The sequence below is a fragment of the Acomys russatus genome, chromosome 14, assembly GCF_903995435.1.
Source record: "Acomys russatus chromosome 14, mAcoRus1.1, whole genome shotgun sequence".
Lineage (NCBI taxonomy): Eukaryota > Metazoa > Chordata > Mammalia > Rodentia > Muridae > Acomys > Acomys russatus.
The window spans coordinates 32,547,749-32,570,108 of NC_067150.1; the positions used below are offsets into that span (position 1 = coordinate 32,547,749).

Here is a 22,360-nt window from a genome sequence, read left to right on the forward strand (position 1 = left end):
TGCTTTTCACATCCCTTCCTGGCACCACACACACATCATGTGCTTAAGTCCTTATTGAAAATGTGTGTGTGTCCTGGGCGGCAGTGGCACATGCCTTTAATCCCAGCGCTCGGGAGGCAGAGTCAGAGGAGCTCTGAGTTCAAGGCCAGCCTGCTCTATAGAACAAGTTCCGGGACAGCCAGGACTGCATAATAGAGAAACCTTGTCTCCAAACAAATGAAAAAGTATATGGTCATGTGTACCAATAGTTCTATGAAAAACAAACAAACAAACAAAAAAACCATCAGGAAAGACGATGGGAAAACTGAAGTTTAGGCCAGAGATTGCATTTTGAACCATATTCAGGCTGGGGGCAGGGGTAGGGAGATGGGGGTGTAGGGGTGTGGGGGTGATAAACTTAGGTGACTGTTTGTGGCCAAAGGGTGAGAACTTAATCAGGGTTATTCCACAATAGATATTGTAAGTGACTCTTGCCTTACACTTCCCCAACCCCTGCCCCTTTTCTGAGATAGGATCTTAATGTATCTCAGGCTGGCCTCCAGCTGCTATGCAGCTTACAAAGACCATGAACTTCTGATACTCTTGCCCCCGTCATCTCTGTGCTACAATGTCAATTGTGTGCTACCATGTCTGGTCAATATGGTGCCACAGATCAAACCCAGGATTTTGTGGATGCCTGGCAGGAACTTTACCAACGGATCGATAGCCCTCAGCCCACACTGACTCTCACTTGTTGCTATTTTGCAGTTTAGTTTTTAAAAAAGCAATAACTATAGTATATAGATATGGTTCAAAAACAATACACAGAGAGGGTGTGGTGGGGCGTGACTTTTAATTCCAGCACTGCAAAGGCAGAGACAGGCAGATCTACGTGAGTTCCAGGACAGCGAGGCTGTCTTGTGAGACTCTGCCTCAAAACAAATAGCAAGAGAAAGAAAAAGAGAAATCCACAGGCATAAAAAGGCACAAGACGGAAAGCTATGCCAATTCCCTCCCACTCCTTTCTATTAATCGCCTATGCAGTGTTCCAAAGTGTCTCACTACATAGTCTAGTCTAGACCTAAAATCTGTCATCTTCCTGCCTCATCTTCCCCATGTGCAGAGATTACAGGTGTGTGTGAGACACACCAACTTGACACGTATTTTTATTCCTTCTGTTTTGTTTTGTTTTTGCTTCTTATATCTGCCTGTTTCACTCCTTGAATTTCTCTTACTGATAAATCCTGTTAAATTGACCAAAGCATTTTAGAGCGGGTCTTCATTTCTTAAACAGCCATAGTATTATGCTCTGTCATAGCATAATACCCTAACTTCCTTAACTTCTCCCGCCAAAATGATGGCTATTTGGGTGGCTTCTGATCTTTTGATACCACAAACAAGGCAGAAATGAATGATTTTGTATAGGTATTTTTTTTTAAAACACTGAACACGTTTATCTATTTAGGATAAATACTTAGGAGTGGAGTATGTTGGGCCAAATAAAAATGCTAATTACAAACTCATTTGCAGCCCTTACTGTGAGTCAGCCTCTAATGTAAGCCCTCTCTGTAGGCCAGCCTACTCATTGGATATTCTTAACTACCCTATGAGGAAAATACTATTATTATCTCCTTTATAGATGAGAAAGCTGGGCCACAGAGAGGTTTAAGAGCTTGCACAAGGTCATGAAGCGAGCGCAGGGCGGAGTCAAGCAACGGGGCTGCTTTTAGACACTATGTGCGAGTTTCTCTGGGAGTGCAATTGTATGTTACGTAGACATAAATCATCCCTTATTCTGGTTATACTGATTTCTTCAGTTCCTGGCATTACTGAACATTTTCATCAACAGTTCCAGTGCTTACTAATCATAGGTAGAAGTGAATTTCACTGTAGGATTAACGGGCTCTTCTCTTAAAGTGATACGCTGAGTGTGTTCACAAAGCGCTCAGTAGCCACCTGTTTTAACTTCTCTGTGACTCTATCTGAGCTTCTCTGTATGTTTCTATGGTGACTTCAGTCTCCCTCTTATTGACATGGATATCTCTATGCATTAGAGATAGAGCTCTACCGGTGGTATAAATTAGGAAAAATGTTTTTCCTAGTTTGTTTCTCATATCTTACATTGTTTACAGCTTTCTCTGGTAGATGTTTTTGATATACACAAACCAAATTAGTAATCTCTTGGGATTCTAGACTTTTAAATATGTCAGGGTTTGAAGAGAACCTTCCTACGTTTTTTCTAGTGTTTTGATGGTTGGAGTTTAATAATTTAACATCTGACCTATTTGGAATTTGTTTTGTATGATGAGCATCTGAATTCAGTTTGCCATTTTTCTTGGGTTGTCCAGGCTGATTTTTGAAAAGTGCAGCATTTCTTATTGGACCACACAGTACATCATGTACAGTTAGGCTCTATTTGTAGACTTCTCATCCTATCACATTCATATTTTCTGTCTATATATGAATTAAATGTTACCCAATGATTTGGAGCCTTGTAATACAGCATCCAGTAAGACTCCATCATTCCTTGCTCACATGTGTGCTGTGTCGTCTGTGGGTGTGAGTACCAATGTAGGCACATGCAGAGGTCAAGACATGACTTAGAGGGGTTTTTCTATATTATTCCCTTCCTTATTGCCTTCAGACAGGGTCTCTCTTTGAACTTGTTGTCTTGTCTGGACTGGATAGCCTGCTGTGAGCTCTTGGGTTCTGTCTGTTCTTACTGCTTCACATGCTGGGGTCACAGAAACACATACGTGTGCCTGGCTTTTTATGTGGGTCCTTGGGATTGGAGCTCAGGTCCTCAAGCTTGCGAAGCAAGTGGTTTTACCCACGGAGCCATCACCCTCTTCCCAGACCTAGCTTTACTCTTAATTTCCACAACTTTCTTTATTATGCTTGCTTATTATGAACTTAAGAACCAGCTTTTTAACTTTTATTACAAATATAACCAAACAAATAGGATCAGAAGTTCAAAGCTATCTTCAGTTATATATAGAGTTCAGGGCAGCCTGGCTTACATGAAACTGTCTCAAAACCCAAAACAAGATAAAAACAGATAAACAAGTAAACAAAAACCAGACTTCAAGGGGGAGAGCTGTCACATGTTTATATGTAACAATTTAGGAAGAACTCACTTTTTTGTATTACTGTGTTCAATAAAACAAATGGCACATACCATTATGGCACTCTGTTAGTCAAACACATTTCTACCCTTTAAAAAAAGAATAAGAATAGTAAGAAAAAAAATCCATCTTGGAGAAACAGTGAAGAAATAGTTTCAGATGCTATAAGCAACCAGCATTAAGACATTTAAACTCAGAGCGAGGGTGAGCACTGTCAACATCTCCTTCAAACAGTAAGTCAAGAGCTCAAAGACAGAATATCTAATGTGAATTTAGTTTCCCCTGTGACTGTGAGAACACTACAACCAAAGCACTCCAGGATTGTTTGCCAAGGTAACTTGTAACTATTATGCAAATGAACAGTTAAGGGGTCAGCAACAAAGTTCATGGTGAACCCTTTTCCTCTTATACTGGAAAAATAATGCCTTCTTTTGGCCTCACTATTTCCTCTTCTTCATGAGCAGTGTGTTTTGGGAACACTTTTGAAAGTAGTGACAAGAGCTGAATATAATCCCAGCACTCAAGGGGCTGAGGCAGGATGATTGCTGTGAGTTTGAGGCTAGCCTGGGGCAGCATGAGCTACAAAGTAAGACACTTACTCAAAACAGGAAATGAAACAGTAATGGAAAGTATTATCCTAGGCTGGGAGAGATGACCAGCAACAAACACTGTCACTCTTGAGTTCATTTAGAATTTAAGTGAACAATCAAGTGATATTTGAAATTTCATGTAAGGTTTGTTTGTTTATGTTGTTTTGAGACAGGGTTTTTCTGTGTAGCCCTGGATATCCTGTAACTCACGTTATAGACCAGGCTGGCCTCAAAGTCAGAGATTTGTCTGTCTCTGCCACGTGAGTGCTGACGTTAAAAGCGTGTGCCACCACTGCCTCGCTGAAATTTCATATAAGTTTTATGAAACAACAACAACAAATATGTTTATATTTAAAACAGTAGAAAATGTTGAGAACTAATGAAATTTAGCTGTCTTGGTAATTAGTTAAATATTCTGTACCCATTCCTGTGTTTTATTGTTAGCTGCAAATGTCACATATTCCTGGATCCTTGAAAGGGACTCCACTCTTGTAGGTGGTGAATTCCAAGGTGTTCTTCAGTAGGGGTATGGAACTGCCAGTCAGGCAAGCTTTTTACTTGAGTCCATTGTATATATGGCATATTCACCATGAAGAGAGCTGAGAGGGTTCTTCTTATTTCTGTCCATAAAATAAAGCTAGATTTACTTGTTATAATAGCATTTCTTCTCACTGTTGTTTTGTATATGTGAATGTGTGTGTATATATATGTGTGTGTGTGAAGTGTGTGTGTGTGTGTGTGTGTGTGTGTAACGTATGTGTGGGAATGTGTTTGTGTGTTCCTGTTCCATAGTCCAGATTAGCTTCATGTTTGTCATCCTCCAGCCTTGGTGTCTCAAGTGATGAGGCTACAAGTGTGTCCCGCTGGGCCTGGTCTCCAACAGGCCCATCATTTGGGAAATAAGTTATCCTCAGAATGATCAGATGGGGAAAAAAGGGCATTTACTATTTTCCAATTTTACATAGCGGAGAGTCTAAGCTGAAGTCACTTCACACTGCTTATATGGGACAGTGAGGGGCAGTGCAATGGGAACCGGTGAGCTATGGAGTCATTTGAAGAATTAAAAAGAAAAATCTTCCATGTTGTGCTCTGCCTCACAACACCACTTCACGCCACCCCAGCTCAGCACCCAGCACCCAGGACAGAATCTGGGTGCAGAATCACTCTCAAGGCAAGCTGTGGCTCTAGGGGTGAACGTGCCGTGTTATCTCCACTTAGTGAGGTTGCAACCAATGGTGAGGCGAGAACAAAGACAGCCGACACACAGGGAACCAAATGCTCAGGCCTGCGTTTCACCTACTGGAACACACAGCGGGAATAAACTCCAAGGCACACACGTGGTGTACAGACATACGTGCAGGCAAAACACTCATGCACATAAAGTAAATATTAAAAAAAAAAAACTTCATGGGTCTTTGAGTGGAGACATTTTAGGTACAGTAATTGAATCGTAGCAGTTACAGCACTGTGAACCACAGGTGGGTTTTGTTTTCCTCTTAAGAACTTAAGGGAGTTATAATCTTCACCCTACAAGAAGCAGCTGTGCTAGCAAGGCGGCGCAGCAGGCGAAGGCACTTACCACCAAGGCTGGTGACCTGAGCCTCAGGATCCACAGGTAGGAGAAAAGAAGTGACTCTTGCAAGCTGACCTCACACACAATCACATACCCCCCACCCACCCATCAACCCCAGACTAAATAAAATGAAAGAAGGTGGAAGAAAAAGAAGGTGAAGAAAGAGGAGAAGCTTTACTCAGGCAAGTGGCTACCATAGCATCCTCGTCCAGGAAGAAGAGACGTCCAGCCATTTCAAACACGCACAAACCCCAGGGCAGCTTCAGAGAGAGAAGTGCAAACAACCACTACGCACCTGTTCGAGGCGAGTCTCTCCTCTCTTTCTATTGTGAAGTTGAAGGTAAGAATCTGTCTTAGGGGTAGGTAATCCCAAAGTCAGCTTGTTTTTTTCCACAAAATATTGCTTGGACTTCCTTCTGCGAGGGCCACGTGATCCCGGCAGGAAAACTTCGTTGTGTGAGCTTGAACTCTTTAGGTATTGAGACAGGTCGCTGGATTTCTCCTCCTGGTCACTGTCGCTTAGTTCTGAAAAGGAGTCGTTTTGATGGATGCCATTCTCATACCTTGGGCTTAGAAATTCGCTTCCAAGTAAGGAAGCTTCGCTTTGAGTACTCCTCTTCTCTTTTCCTTCCCCCCTTGAGAGCCCCATGGATGGCTCCCTGGAAGGGTAGAGTGGAGCAAAAGGCAGGGTTTCTGAAGAGCTAGCAGCAGACCCTGGCAATGCCTCAACAGTCAATAGCTGCCCCTCATCTTTCTTATTCTTCCAATTGGGGTCATATCGGAGGTCTGAATACTTGTCTTCTATCTGAAGCTGGCTGTCCAAAGCAAAAAAAAAAAAAAAAAAAAAGAAAAGAAAAGAAATGAGAAATCCTTAATAAAAGTAAATTCCCATAGGGTTTGCCCTAAAGTGACAGTCTCCAACTGTGACAGACCAAAAACTACACACACACACACACACACACACACACACACACACAAACTCACTCATTCAATTCACTTCACCATTTTATTCAAATTCGATCTCAGACTGGGCCTCCAATTTCCCTTTCACTTGATAGATGGTGAGGGTGCATCTAAGATTCAAATTAGAACCACAGAAAAGATCTAATTACCCAAGCTCACTGAAATCTGTAGTAAAAATGGTTGCCAACTAAATTCTAAAAGCAAGAACACGAACGAGACCCTGTATGTTATCCCCCAGAGTTAGGCATGGTGATGCACCAGGGAGGTGGGTGTGGCTGGAGGATCAGACGTGTAAGGTCATCCTTGAGGACAGGTGCATGGAGATCAGCCTGGACTATATGAAACTGTCTTAAAAGAAGAAGGAAGAGGAGGAGGAAGAAGAGGAGGAAGAGGAGAAGGAGGAAGAGAGAGGGACGGGGAAGGAAAAGAAAGAAAGGAAAAGCTTAACAATTTACACCTCAGCTGGTTCTATGCATATCTGAATATTCATCTCCAGGAAGAGAAGCATATAATGTCACCTTGAATTTTCCTTCTTGAGAGAAAAGTCAGGTTTTATTTCAAATTGAATATCTACACAGAGAGGCTCTTTTTCCTTTTTTATTTTTTATTTTTTCCCCAGGAATTTTGGGTTCCAGTCCTCTTATCTATGGATATTTATCAAATGTTCTACAGAAAAATCTGCAAGACTTAGAAGCAGACTGTGGCTCCGAGTCCTGGCTGTCACAGCCAATGCACAGGAACCTCAGTAGATAGGTCACTGTGGGCCTCAAGTCCTAAAACAGTCTCACTAAATTAAGGTTAGGGACATGGCCTTGCCTGATGGAAGTAACTTGGACCCCAAATAAGGTCCTTTGGTCTGCCACGACAGCCTCAGTTTATAAAGTAGCCCCAGTCTTAACCAAAAAAGAAAAGGGAAAAAGCTGGCGATACAGCATATTTAATGGCCTCTTTGATCTTCAAAAGCTAAATGGGACAGATTTTCCCCGTGCTGAGGACAGTGGATGCAATCTCCTAATCAAAAAGAAAATGTAAATCACCCAGCTTTTTATGCTATTTGATATTCCCGCTTACAGAGGACATAATTTTATGCTGGGTAAACAAACTAATGGTCCCTATGACGCCAATTTACCGTTCTTAACGTGAACCTAGATATCTTTGATTCACTGTAAAGAAAAAAACCAAACAAACAAAAAACAAAAAACAAAAACAAAAACCTCATATGCTTTCCTAAATTGTCATTGTGAATTTTCAGCCCTCGTAAGAGGGTGGGAAACTTTCGGGTGGAGGCAGCTCTTCCCTTTCCTGGATGGGGTTTTCCCCAACAAAACTCTGGAGAGAGATTGGTCTGTCTGTCTGTCAGTAAATGGGCCATCACTGTGTCTCCCACACAGACACCACAAGATGGCCTGTCTCCAGGGCCATGATGGGCAGGTTTCTCCTGTGGGCTGTCTGTCCTACTAACTTCGGTATTTGGACACTGGGCCTTTCACCTTTCACCTTCGAGGCAGTTTGTCTCAAATGGAGATGTTGTATTTCCTCCATTTCTCGAGGCTGACTAAAGACTGGCAAAAAGCCATGTATCTTAAAGTGCTCTGCGCATGCGCTGGCTAACTTTCCACCATGGTGGTCTTCTAACCTAACTAAGGTCATGGACAGCAAGGGCTGCGGTACACCTCCCTTCCCTAATCTCTGTTTTAGTATAGGGCAGCGCTTTAAGGGCAGACAAGTTAAATGCATCTAGAATAAATAACTGGATCTCCATAAATACTCCAACATAAATACAGCAGATGGTATTTATTTTAAAAAAGTAGCAACATAATTAAAATCTTAATATGAAGATGCTTCTTGCCCTGGGGCAGATTAGTGAATGCTTTTAGGGTTTATCTTATACTGAGTGACCTAAGGTTTAGCTGCAGTTGTTTATATGGAGAAGAAAACTCAGCTATTATCTTCAAGTAGATACAACTTTTAAAAACAAACAAACAAAGGCTGTATTCCCATATCCACAGTTTACTGGAAGGAATAACTTTATTCGTTTACTTGGTAGCTCAGAGTTGTTTGGACAAGCGTTTCCTGAGCACTTACTGAGCTGGGAGATACAGGGTTAAGAAGCACAGAGTTGGAGTCTCAGCTTGGAAGGGAAACAAAGAAAAGCAACAATCAACACCATGGAGTAGTGATGCCTGTTCTGGGCAGGGACCAGAGGGCCACCTGGATTCAGGAGCAACCTTGGTTGTGGTTACAGGAAGTCATGGCCATGACCTAAGGCCAAGGAAACATGCATCAGGCTGAGAGGACAGCAGGAAAGAGGAGTGGAGGGGACAGAGCAGCTTTGCTTCCGAAGAACAAATGCTCTGCAGATAAGGGAGACTGGGAAGAGGAAAACTGAGGCTCAGAGCTCAAGGTTAACCAGAGGTCAGATATGCCAGGACCTCATAAACTGTGCAAGCGTTTGGAGTTAGCTAGATTATATGAGCACTTAATTTCGGAGAGAGGACTGGGCACCAACTAAGAGCAGCTGAAGGAATAAGCTTCAGAGCGACCTTTTGAAGACATTTAGAACAGTCTTCTTGGTGACCCAACTGGGCATCACTGGGCTGGAGGGATGACTCAGTGGTTAAGAGCACTTGCTGCTCCTACAGAGGACCTGGGGTTTGGTTCATAAGATCTGCATGGCTGTTCATAACCGCCTGTAACTCCAGTTCCAGAGCCATCTACATTTAATTGTTCAATAATATCTCAAAATCCACCCTGTCATCCTGTTAGCCTGAGATAACTCAGTTACTGGTGTGTCTGAGTAACATCTGGTATTTAAGAAAAATAGATAATTGCTATAGTTTGGGTTTTAAATGCCCCAGAAGGCCCATGTGTTGTAGGTTTGGTCCCCAGCATGTAACAATACCGAGAGGTGGTAGAATGTGTGAGAGATGTGGCCTCATAGATGGAAGCCATGCCCTTTGGGCCACTGGAGCTTTGCTCTCTCTGTGTTTCTGGGCTGCCATGGGGTGAACAGGCCTCCTCTCACAGACGTTCCTGCCTTGATATTGCCACAAGCCTGAATAAACAGGATCAAGTGCCCACGGAAGTGTGAGCCCAGAGAGATTCTTCCTCCTTTTAAAGGTGTTTATTTCAAGCATTTCATCACAGTCATGGAAAGAGGCAGTCGATATTTGAAGGGAATGCATTCACCTATTCTTACCCCGTGCTGTTACATTAGAAAAAGCTCCCTGACTGGTCACACTGCATTTAACTAGCCTCAAACAGTGACGGCCAATAGGCATCCATTTGCTGGTTCTGGCAGATGCTACAGCTGAGTGTGCAGAGACAACAGCTCTAGAATAGAATTGCCTGCCCTTAATTTCTGGTGCTACCGATCACTCTGTGAGTGATGGGCAGATTATTTAATGTCTGCACCTGGCACAGAGTAAGGATGGCGTGAACACTAGCCAGGAGAGCGTGTCAGTAGCTCTATTGCCAGGATTTGCTCACTGCCTACTTTACTCAGTCTCTAGGACGTAACACAGTTGTTGTGTACTATGCTTCCTGCTGATGAAGCTCAAGAGATGCTTCTCCCCACCCCCACCCCCCAGGGGTTAAGGTATTTCTAGGGCATGAGGCTCTAAGTGGTACCCTAGTGGCCTGAAAGATATAACACTCATTAGAAGGGGGGAACAAAATCTGGTTTTTACACATGACTTAGATTCTGTGGGAAATGTCTAAGGCATAATTTAGGAAATGGGATTAAGAAATATCAGTGAATACACATGACACAATGTGTTTAACAACCACTAAATAGGGATAAGGGAGATACAAGTAAGTGAATTAAATTATTTTGTACCTTCCAGAAAACGCGTACTGTCAAGGCCCTAACGTATTCCATTTCTTTAAGAAATGGCAGTTTGTTGGTCAGTGATGGTGTATGCCTTTAATCCCAGTACTTGGAGGCAGAGGCAGATGGGGCTCTGAGTTCGAGGCCAGCCTGGTCTACAGAGTAAGTTACAGGACAGCCAGGGAAAAAGAGAAAAAGAAATGGCAGCTTGGAAGATCATCATAAGCTGCCGAGAAACAGGCTTCTGAAGCAGTGGTCAGAGGGGAAGCACCAAGGAAGGTGTATTGTACACAAAGCATCCCGAAGCAACCACGGTGCCCATGAACGCTTTAAGGATGCTGTGCCATCTATTCTGGCAATGGCTCTCTCCAAATATTCCCTTCACCATTCCAAATGGAAGACATGTTGAAGCTAATGGGAGGCTTTTTTTTTTCTTTCCAAAATCATGTGCATGGAAAATTGTAATGCTTCCGAGAAATGAATCGAGTCGTTGAAACAGAACATGACACTAAAGGACCCCATTGTACCGAGCTCGTGTGCTAAGAAGCGCAATTGTGTTTTGCAGTCTGGGTCAACACACGGGGACAAAATGAGTGTGAAGTGCTCTTTCACGGGCAATCATCTGCACACAGACCGTGCACCTCTTCTCCTCCTCATCCGATCGGAAGGTCACACAGACAATGAGAATACAACTCCTTTGTTACCTGTCAGACAACAGATGTCGGGGCTCCTCTTCAACGGCCTGGGTTAGAAATGGATGCAGAGAGGAGAGGGAGTGTGTGTGTGTGTGTGTGGGGGGGGGGTGTCTCACATGCGTATAGTGGGGTATTTGCTGCCTTTAATGGACCATGTTTGAGTCCGTGCTGTGATAACTTCAAACAAATAAAATCAAATCTCCATTTAATGAAGAGCCTCATACTCAGTTTGTATTCAATCAAAAAATTACTAAAATTAGAGCATGCTTCTAGTTCAATTAACATCCTCTGCACTCACAATAAAATATTCAATAACTGGCCATTTTGCCAGTTGAGGAGGGGAGTAAAAGCAAAGCCCACTGTGAGTTAGCTGTTATTTATTTGCCACTTTATGTTAAGCAGGCAGTTAGATTGAAACTGCACATATTATTACTGATTTAGGTTTCATTTAATCCTTTGAAACAGAATAATTATTCCCAATTTATATGCCATTAAATCTTTTATGCACACGAGCAGCAAATTCAATTTCTGTTTAAGTGTAGAGTTTGTGATGCTCTTTAAAGGAGCCTCAAAACTGACAATCGTTTTTGAGGGCTCCTAAGTCCTATCTCATCTTGCTCTTCTTATCAATGGCTTTTAAGGAAATAAATGCAAGAAATCCAAAAGATTAAAAGTTCACTTCTGGAGGTAGGAAATAAAATGTTTCCACTTCCAGACATTCTTTGTGGTGGTTATTTGTAACCCATAAATTTTCATTTAATGGAGGCATTTATTTTACTTAAATAATTAAACATTTTAATAGAAAAACAATGTCTTAATGAACTGAAGGTAAAACCTGTCTAGAGAACATTAAAATGAAGGGGGCTAATTGTTATTTAGTGAACTCTGTTTATAGCAATTACATCATTTGGACACTTTCGACTCAACTCACTTTTTTCTTCTTCTTTTTTTTCAACAACAGATTTGTGTTCTGTTGTTGTTGGGCTTGTTTGTTTGTATTTTTGGTTTTCTTTTTGAGACAGGATCTCTCCACATAGCCGTAGCTTTGGTCCTGGTACTCATTATGTAGACCAGGCTGGCCTTGAACTCATAGAGAGCCACCTGCCTCTGCCTCCCAAGCGCTGGGATTAAAGGGGTGTGTCACTACGCTGGGCTTCAACAACAGATTTGTTACTGTTATAGTCAGGTATTTGTCCCAAGTTATTGCTAGGACCAATTGCAATTCAAGGACAACCTGTGAGTAAAGAGAAGTAAATTCTCTAAGGATCACAAGGTAAAATTTTAGCATCTCACTTCTACTGAGGTGACAGTTACCCAGAACGAAGGCTACAATGTCACAAGAATTGTATTGTTACAGTATTCTGATTAAGGTTCTGACTGAGGAAAGGCCTTCTCCTTCTGGTCAGGAGAATGGCGTCTACTGCTGGTCTGGGTATAACCTTAAGCTACTCCAAACATAAGAGTCAATCCAATTGGGTCTGTCAGTTATCTGGCTAAGGAACCACCCCTCAGAAGGTGGATTCCCTAATGCCATGATAAAAAAAAATCCAATTATTACCTTAGTGAGATAATGTACCTTTCCTTCCTAGAAATCTGTGCAGTAACTATAGGCCTGCCGTGAGGCTTTATTAAGTCTGTCCACATTTCTGAACCCTGACTCAGAAAGGTGTAATTCCCAACCCTGCCCCATGCCACCCCCTCATCTCTTTCTTTCACATATTAGCCAAAGGGTAAGTACTTTTTCTCTGGTACTTTGGGTTTCTTCCTTTCTCTCTGAAGCTCTCTTGCCCTATAGCTGCTCTCTGAGCCTCTACGCTTAATGCAAAAGGGAAGTTTTAAATAATTTTTGTTTATTTATTTATTTTTATTTTATGTGTATGGGTCTTTTGCCTGTATGTGTGTGTGTATGTACCCACCACTTGCATGCAGTGCCTGAGGAGGCCAGAAGAGAGCATCAGACGTAAGGCCCTGGAGCTGGCATTACAGAGGATTATGAGATGCCATGTCTACCCTAGCACTCAAATTCCAGGTCCTCTGCAAGAGCAGCAAGTGTTCTTAATCACTGAGCCATCTCTCCAGGCCCTCTCTTCATATTAATTAGTAAGTGGGGCTCCCCCAGATTTCTAGTAATTATGAGGTAGCACCTGGAGCCACAGTTGCTCTCACTCAGTGAGACTTTATGACATGACTTGCAGACATTTTCTACGGAAGGTTTGGGTGTTCCTTCTATTCGCCAAAAGAATTGTCAAGAGTAGAGACTTTGCTTTGTCTTGAACTTCTTATGCAGCTAAGAATGAACTCTGGATCCTCCCAACTCACGCTGCTTAGTGCTGGGATTACAGGTATACACCACTATGCCCAGTTTATGCAGTGCTGGGATTGAACCCAGGCCTTTGAGTATGCTGGGCAAGCATTCTACTGACTGAGCCACATTCCTAGCCTAAGACCTCAACTTTTAGATGTTCGAGTGCTTATACCTCCTTTAGACAGTGTACATTTTACATTTTAAATGTGAGAGTAATAGTATTAGAATTTATATTAGACATCGTGGGGAAAAACAATGGACAGGTCTTACCCCTGTGTGGTGGTTTTAGTAAGCATGGCTACTGTATGCTCATATATTTGTATGCTTGGTCCCTAGTTTGTGGAACTCTTTTGGGAAGGGTTAGCAAATATGTAGCCTTGTTGGAGGAGGCATATCACTGGGGATGGGAGGTTTCGAAATCTCATGCTAGACCCAGTCTCTCTCTCCTCTCTCTCCTTCTCTCCCTCTCTCTCTCCCTCCCCCCTCTCTCCCCTTCTCTCTCTCCCTCCCTCCCTACCTCTCTCCCTCTCTCTCTTTCTCTGCCTCTCTTTCCCTCCCTTTCTCTCCTCTCCCTCCCTCCCTCCCTTTCCCTCCCTCCCTTTCCCTCTCTCCCTTTCCCTCCCTCTCTCTCTCCCCTTCTCCCCTTCTCTCTCTCCTTCCCTCTCTCTCTCCCTCTCTCTCTTTCTCTCCCTCTCTTTCCCTCTCTTTCTCTCCTCCTCTCCCTCCCTCCCTCTCTCTCCTTCTTCCTTCCTCTCCCTCCCTCCTCTCCCCACTGCTCTAGTGCCATGCTTCCCTGCTACTATGCTTCCTGCCATGATGATCATGGACTCAGCCTCTGAAACTATAAGGAAGTTGCCAATTAAACGATTTCTGTTATAAGGTCCATTGGTCACAGTGTCTCTTCACAGCAATAGGAAAGTAACTAAGACACCAGGTTCTGCCACCAGGCTCTGATCAATGGGGTAAGCCTGAGCAAGTCTCTTCATTTCTCTTTTGTATGACAGGAAAACTGGCTGACCTTTATGAGTTAGGGTGGGCTTTTACTATGTAAAACTTCTCAATATTAGTAACTATTGGGAAATCACCTAATTTAAATGCAATACACTAAAAAATTATACTAAGAAGATTGTAATACTGAAACTAAAAAAAGTATTAAACTGGGCTTGATGACTCACAGTGGGAATCTCAACACTTAGGAAGGACTTCCATGAATTCAAAACCAGCCTAAGCTAAACAGTGAGACCGTGCCTCAAATGACCAGACGGCTCCACAAATAAAGGCATTCGCTCCTCCTGATCCACATCGTAAAAGGAGAGAACCAATTCCCAAAAGCTGTCCTGTGATTTCCATGACTTCACCTGACATTTGTGATCCCACACACAAATTCGTCAATTTTTTTTAAAAAGAAAGGATGTTGAAAAAAATATAGTTATCCAAGTTTTCTATGTCTTCCAACTTGCCAGGAAGTGAAAAAGATGAAGCACAGGGCATAAATTAAATTATTTCTTCAGTAACTTGTTACAATCTTCTTGATAAACTCACAGGATTGTGGGTAAGTAATTGTACTTTCTAAGGTTTTAAAAAACTGACTCTGTACTTACTTGAACACAAAAAACATACCCTAGTTTTAGAGTAAAAGAGGAAGGAACTAGCAGTTCCTGGGGCTACAGTAGAGAGCCCCCATGAGCCTTCATGGCTTTAGCATTTCTGGCAGGAGCCTGGCCTTTGATAGACACACATGCTCACACACACTCCTTGCTTCCTCCATGACAGTCCACGGGCCATGACGGTACCACGCCTGCTCTGAGGAGCACACCAGGCTTTAATTAAGACATAGTTAGTGAGCAAGTGACTGAGTGTAAAGTGGAGACAGTTAGTACCTACAGCAAAAAGCACTGCTTTGATATAACCATTCCCACAAAGAAGATTTTTTCTACTATTTCCTACATCGCTTAGGACTCCTAAAGCCCATGATATACAGGATAATGTATTTAAAAAAGCTGGCCAATCAATGACCTTAAATTGAAAGTTTCCTTATTAACAGACAATAGTAATCAACGTAGATGCGTACCATTAGAAATAAGTAAGAATGAAAGTTAAGGCCCAGAACCTTCTGGAATGGTCTTCACAGTCCTAGAACATGAGAAAAAGTCTTGGATGTTTTTATTTATTTATTTATTTTTTTGTTTTTTTGTTTTTTGGATGTTTTTCTTATTTTCCCTACTGCTGAAAAGAAAATCCACAACCCTCACTCATAAGGGAGGCTAGTGTAGCCTTAGCTTAAATATTTTCCAAGTGTTCTTGAAAACAGCTGGAGAAATTTAGGGGAAGAGGAAATTTGGGGGAAAGGCTTTCTTTACCCACCGTGCTTGTTTACACAAAGGTGCTTATTATTAAGTCAGTCGCCCACCCCTTTCCAATAGTTTTTGAGCGCTTGACTGAACTGGTAATGCGTCCCCATGCTGCTTGCCTCCCATTAATTCCTAGCTCATGGAGCACCCTTAGACGGGATCCAACCCCTTCGCATACTGGTACTGTGGTTTCCAGGTGGATGTGAGAAGAATCTGCCGCAGAGCACTCTAGTGGAAACATGGCTGTATCCCAGGAGACATGTTCAAGAATAAAGGCTACTGTGTCCCTTGACCTCACCAAGCAAGGGGAAATACAGCAACTCTCTGCTTATTCTGAAGACTCGGCATCCTTCGGAAAACTGCACTACTTTATAAAGATGTGTACTTCCACACACACGTTTACTCTGGCTTCAGGGTAGTTTTACCCTGAGATTGTTCTACTTGAGTCTTTGCATTTCTCTTTATTATTATTATTTTTGTGTGTGTGAGTGAGCACATATAGTCAGTGCAGGTGATGAGGTCAGAGGACAACGTGCGGGAGTTGGTTCTTTCCTTCCACCACATGGGTCCAGAGGAATCAAACTCAGACCCTCAGGCTTGGTAGCAGGTGCTTGTACCTGCTGAGCCACCTCAACAGCCCTATCTTCAACTCTTCACTAGTTAGTAAAGTGGAGTCCTTTCAGACCAGTTCACAATTGCACATTCCATTTCATGACATTCCTTTATTCATTTTATGTGTGCATGGGTGCACACCCCAGTGCACATGTGGAGGTCAGAGAATGGCTTGTGTGAGTCAGTTCTTTCCTTCTCCTATATGGGTCTTGGAGAGCAAACTCGGGTCATCATCAGGCTTGCTGGTAAGCCATTTTAGACCCATGATTCCATATTCAGATGTTCACAGTTAGAGCTTTGGGCTGGGTCATCTAGCAACCTCTGGGCTCTTATACGTCCTAAAGCCTCAGTTTCTTACTGGCAAAATAATGGTAATGCCTCAGGGCAGGGTTCACACGAGTGGGCGCTGCATGTGTGAAACCCTGAGCTCACTTCCTAGCACTATAATAAGAACTAGTTTTTTTTTTTTTTAAATTAGATTAACCTTATCTGGAGGCTCCAACTAAGATAAAGGAAATAACATATGAAGCAAATGGCTCTACAAATAAAAAAGAATTACAGAAATATCCCTATAAACAAGACCTTATTTAGCACACGTGCTAGGTACGGGATGGCTGCCTTCTGATTTTCCTCTTCTTCAGAAGGCTTCAGCACCAAAGACGTTGTTTCTGATGCTCTGGGCCTTGCATTGATCTGCGTCTTCCTGAGTGCCGGGTGTCACGAGGCTTAAGGATTGTCGCATGGGGTGACCCTCTCTCCACTCTTGATTCCTTCACCACTGTCAATGCTCCTGCAATTTCCATTAAGTAAAGGGTTTTTCTCTAAGCCACAGACACCGAACTGTAGCTTTGACTTCTGGAGGCTCTAGTAACATCAAAACGCGAGTGTGGGGCTAAGTGATTTGCCAGGCTGCTTTTAAAACTATTGCTTATGAAAGCAAGAAGAAAGGTTTGTCTTGGTTTAAGGCCAGGTGTGGACTAATTTCTCTTTCTTTCTTTGAACTACAATCCCCAGAATGCCATCTACCTTGTAAAACTGAAAGGCTGCTTCAATTTAATGTGGAGAGCCTGGGATCAATGTACCTGGAGCGTGGCTCATAACCACTTAGATTTTGAGCGGCAGCACATCTAGGAAAAGACTGTGTAACTAATACACAGAGGCAGAGAAAAGATCGATACCCAACCATACTTGAATCGCATTTTGGAGACATTATTTGGACAAATCCTTCAGTTTGTTTTTTCTCTGTAGTGCGGAAACTGGCCTTTTCGCACCCAGTGAAGGGGACGCTGCCTTCTCTCCGGGCACTAAGGTTGCCATCTATTCTAACCCTGCCCTGCAGTTTACAGTCTAGCATGAAACGTCACCACGGCAGGGCAACCAGGGGGACACAGGGTTATTTAAGGGCTTCTGAACCAGAAGGTGAAGAACCTAGCGATAACTTTGACTTTTGGAAGAACAATCCTTTATTTTGGGACGTAGTGCATAGTAATCTAATGATCTCTTGACAGTCCGAACAAGGCTAAAGTCTGGTACCTGCTAAGCATGGTACCCAAAGAGGAAACAGTGAACCACTGGGATAATGAGGTGGAGTCTTGTCTTGGTGTCCTTATCTTAAAAGTCAGACAAAAACAAAACAAAACAACAACAACAACAACAACAGCAGTACAATGCAGAAGACTTTTGGGGGCTGGAGAAATGACTCGGTGGTCAAAAGCACTGGCTGCTGTTGCACCAGCACATAATAGCAGTTCACAACCATCTGTAACACCAGTTCCAGGGGATCTGATATCCTCTTCTAGTCTCTGTAGGTGCGGCACACTTTGGGCGTATATACATACACACAGGCAAAACACTCACACCGACAAAGAAAATGAAAAAAACAAAACAAAACAAAAAAGACTTCCTTCTCTCCCCTTCTCTGAGAAGAAAGGGAGGGGCATGGGGGGAGGGGAGAGGGAGGGACTGGAGGAGGGGGTGAAGGGGGGAGGGGAACTTCCTAGAAGGATGTTAAGTAAATAAACAAATTGATTAATGAAAAAAAATAAAGAGACTATTTTTTTTTAACGATGTCCTCATTTCTATAAGTAAAACTATTACGATTTACTATCTTGAAGGGTACAGATCTCCCACATCAGAGCATCAAGTCAGACTGCATGAACATTCTGCTCCAGGACTCACTAGAAACAAATGGCACCCATCAAGATGGGCTGACTATAGTGTCCACTTACTATGGCTGCTATAGGATTAAGCAGGTAACATATATAACGTATGTAGTACAATGGCAGGTTCATGAGAGAAGTTCTATACATGGTAACTTATTACACTTCATTAGTGGAACCGGGCGTGGTGGCGCACGCCTTTAATCCCAGCACTCCAGAGGCAGAGGCAGGTGGATCACTGTGAGTTCAAGGCTAGCCTGGTCTGCAAAACAAGACTAGGACAGCCAAGGCTACACAGAGAGACCCTGTCTCAAAAAACCAAAAACCAAACCAAACCAAACCAAAAAACAAACAAACAAAAACAAAAAACAAAACAAAACAACAACAAAAAACCAAAACAAAACACTTCATTAGTGGCTTCCTTTGTCCCTCAACCTCAGTAGCTAATCTGTCACCAAACTCTGTCTATTCTTTCATATATATATGTATATATGATTGTGTGTGTGTATATATATATACATATATGTATGTATGTATTTCAGTTAAAACATTGTTTAAAAAAATAAGTCAACCAGGGCGCCCAGGGTGTTAGATAACCATACCATAACATCTGTAGACACTGGCATACTGTGTAGCATGAGGCAAGTCCATAATTACAAGTACAAAAAGTGTATTTTGTTAAATGAAATCATCTAGTCATTGGAGAGTATGTCTGAATTGACTTCCTTTGGCTAAAAACATACAAGTCATGAGGGACAAGCAATTGAAATCTACAAAAAAGTAGGACATTATAACCTCTCAGAGTGCAGAAGTTTAAAACGTCTAGGCCATTGGGCAGTCTGGGAAGCCACAGGCACTGTGGGCCCAGGTCCCTTCTCCTAACACTCTGTACTTCTGTGCATTACATATCCTAAAGGAACTCACATACCCAACAAGCCACAGAAGGGTACACACAGACAAGTGTGAAGTAAGAGTTGGAACAACCTAAATATAGTCATCAGTAGATATGATGGTTGATGGGAACTAGAATCAAGTAGGAGGCACGCCTCTGGGCACACCTGTGAGGTGAGGAGACCCTGACGCTGGAGAGACAAGGAGACTGTGCTGCGCAGTAGGCTCACCCCTCCCTGCCATGAGACCAGCGGTTCATGCACCTGCTGCCATGACCTTCCTGCCGCGAGGGACTGTATCCTTGAAACTGTGAGCCAAAAGTAAACCCTTCCTTCTTTAAGGTGCTTCTTGTCATGTGCCTGATCACAGCAATGAGAGAATTAACTTAGTAGGAAGTCGGTAAGCTGTCTGTCCTTCCACGCTATATAACTTACCGATAAGATAAGCAAAAAATGTAACGCTGACGGAACCAAAATGGAGGTATTGTGCGCATATATGTATATATGCATATATAATCACGAATTATAGGCACCCGTGAAAGAAATGAACAAGGGAAAGGGTATTAAAAAGGACGCACAACCACATCCATATGTTTCAGTCACTTCTGAGTAGGAAAATGGGGACATATATGAAGAAGGCACAAGGAAACTAATTTTCTTTTCTTTTAAACATGTTTATCTCTGTGTATCTGTGGATAGGTATGTACAGTTGAGTGCAAGTACCTGCAGAGGCCAGAGGTGTCAGATCCCCTGGCGCATGAGTTACAGGCACCCTTGAGCGTCTGTTGTGGTTGCCAGCAACCGAACTTGGGTCCTCTGAATGAGCAATACAGACTCGGTTGAGCCACCTCTCTAGCCCCAACAAGGAAATGCTTAGATGATATTTATGACTGCAACTTTAAAATAATCTAATATAAATATGGCATTAAGGGTTATGTCATCTCTCCCTTCTGGGTTTTTTTGTTTTTTGTTTTTTTTTTTAATAGGAAAGACATCTTTCATAGTTTAAAAAGCTATAGGCCCATGTCTGGCTCAGTGGTAGAGTGTTTGCCTAGGATGCCCAAGGCTCTGACTTTGATCCATAATACCAAAAACCAACCAAGCAAACAAAAACAAAAAACCATGAAACATGACAGTAATAACAAAAGAAAAGCATGCCTTCAAACCACTGTGGCCTCAGACAAAGAATTTCTTCTCTGTCAGCCTCATTTCCCCCAACTTTAATATAGGAACCACAACACGTTCTCTACAGAATTATAGTGAAGAACTGAGAAAAGGAAAAAAAAAAAAAAGAAAAGAGCCTTTGAAAAACTACAGTATTCGCCGGGCGTGATGGCGCACGCCTTTAATGCCAGTACTCAGGAGGCAGAGGCAGGTGGATCACTGTGAATTCTAGGCCAGCCTGGTCTACAAAGTGAGTCTAGGACTGGCAAGGCTACATAGAGAAACCCTGCCTCGAAAAACCAAATAAATAAATAAATAAATAAAAAGTGTTGATATTGTTGTAATAATCATTGCTAGCTTGCTGCTTCATTGTCCATAATTTGGAATATTCGCTCTCTGATATAAAGGCACCAGCTTCCAGAAATACTGCTTCATCATGATTTCGCCCCCCCACAACCCCCCACCCCATGTTGACTCAACCAGTCTCTTTAGTTAAAGCCATCCTAAACCCTCTTCTGCCTCCAGCCTCTCAGTGACAGCATTGATAATTTTTACTGGATTTTGTTTGTTTTTTTTTAAACTTGTATCTCCAGGGAAATGAAGGAGAGAAAGGAGGAAAAGACTCAGGACCGGATGCTAATGTTGGCTCTCAGAGACCTCACTGTACTCCTTGGACAAGTTCTTTGAGGTGTGAAATGTGCCCCACCCCCCTCCCCATAGGCCTGTGGTCCACAGCCAGTGGCCCTATTCTGGGAGGTTGTAGAACCTTGGCAAATGTGGCCTAGCTAGGAGAAGCAGGTCTTTACAAGCTGGGCCGGTTCAGGGTCCCCTGGCCTCTGCTTCCTGCTGCTGCTGCTGTGAGCTTCCTCCAGCACAGACCAAGATGCCTCAGCTCCTGTAGCCTCTGCATACTACAGAATGCTCCCTCCGAACCAGGGGAATAAATCATTTTTTCTCCTCTCTCAGGTACTTTGTTACAGCAACAAAAAGAGTTACTAAGACAGGTGCTTATACCCGATGACCTTCCGGAGTGTCTCCTGGCTCTTAAGGCATGTTCGTGAGGCCCCTTTACCTGGTCAGTAATGACTGCATTGCTTAATTAAAGAAGAGGAGGTGGCCAGGCATGGTGGCACACACCTTTAATCCTGGCACTTGGGAGGCAGAGACAGAGGCAGGCAGATCTCTGTGAGTTTGAGGCTAGCCTGGTCACAAAATGAGTCCAGGACATCCAGGGCTACACAGAGAAACTCTATTTTGAAAAACCCAAAAGCAAAATGGAGGAGGAGGAGAAGGTGAAGGGGAGGGTAAGGGGGGAGGGGAAGAGGAGAGAAGAGGAGGAGGAAGAAGAGGAGAGGAGGAAGAGTGGAGAATGTGGTGAAATCAAGGAGCTACACTGTCTCTAGTCGCTCAGAGAAGACCTGCCTTGCACACTCTTCATTAGGACAACATATCCTTTCTTACCTAGTAAGGTACCGGAAACTACTGAACACTACTGCCTTTCATGGGCCAGTTCCTTACCTGTGATTCCCAGCGCCACTTTGGGATGCCAGGTTTTCCTTGTTGGCGCTGTGGGCTGCTTTTCTGTTCACCACCTCCTCTGTCCCTCCGAGGCTGTCAGGGCTGTCCTCTCCTAAGCTGTCAGGCTCCATGTCTTTGTGCTGGATTCGGTCCTCAGTTTCGGACTGAAACCGATTCTCTTGAGGAAGGCTTTCTGAATCTGATTCTAAGGAATCCCTCGAAATCAGGTTTAATTCTTCCTTCTTAAAGGGTCTGCTTGCAGCCTGGGTCCTCAAGATGGTGTGATAGACAGGAGAGTGACTGGAGAGCTTGGGGACCGGTTTATATGTACTCATCCTGAAAAATAGAAACATGGAGCAGGAAGGCTCTTGTTAGCAGGAGCAGTTAGTTGATATTTATAATTGTGGCTCTCAAAAGCATTGCTTAAAAATTATATTTATGTTACTCTGTGGCTACTGAAATCATAATGGCGATGTCTATCAAAAATGTCAACGAGCAAGAGAACCTTGTTATATTATCTGCAGGCTTCTGAATGCAGCCTTTTGAGTGTACAAGCAAGGAAGGCCTATTGGAAAAATGATTGTTTTTCCTCTCTGCAGAAACACAT

General features: G+C 43.0%; 1 protein-coding gene across 1 annotated transcript in view; it reads right to left on the reverse strand.

Annotated features, from left to right (window-relative positions):
- Positions 1 to 22,088, reverse strand: part of Jhy (junctional cadherin complex regulator) — a 56,536-nt gene extending 34,448 nt beyond the window's left edge. Inside the window, exons 1-2 of the mRNA XM_051156235.1 lie at positions 21,754 to 22,088; positions 5,563 to 6,082 (exon numbers count right to left, since the gene is read on the reverse strand). Coding sequence (XP_051012192.1) covers positions 5,563 to 6,082; positions 21,754 to 22,088 — 855 coding nt within the window. The remainder of the gene's footprint in view (positions 1 to 5,562; positions 6,083 to 21,753) is intronic.
- Between the last annotated feature and the right edge of the window lie 272 nt (positions 22,089 to 22,360).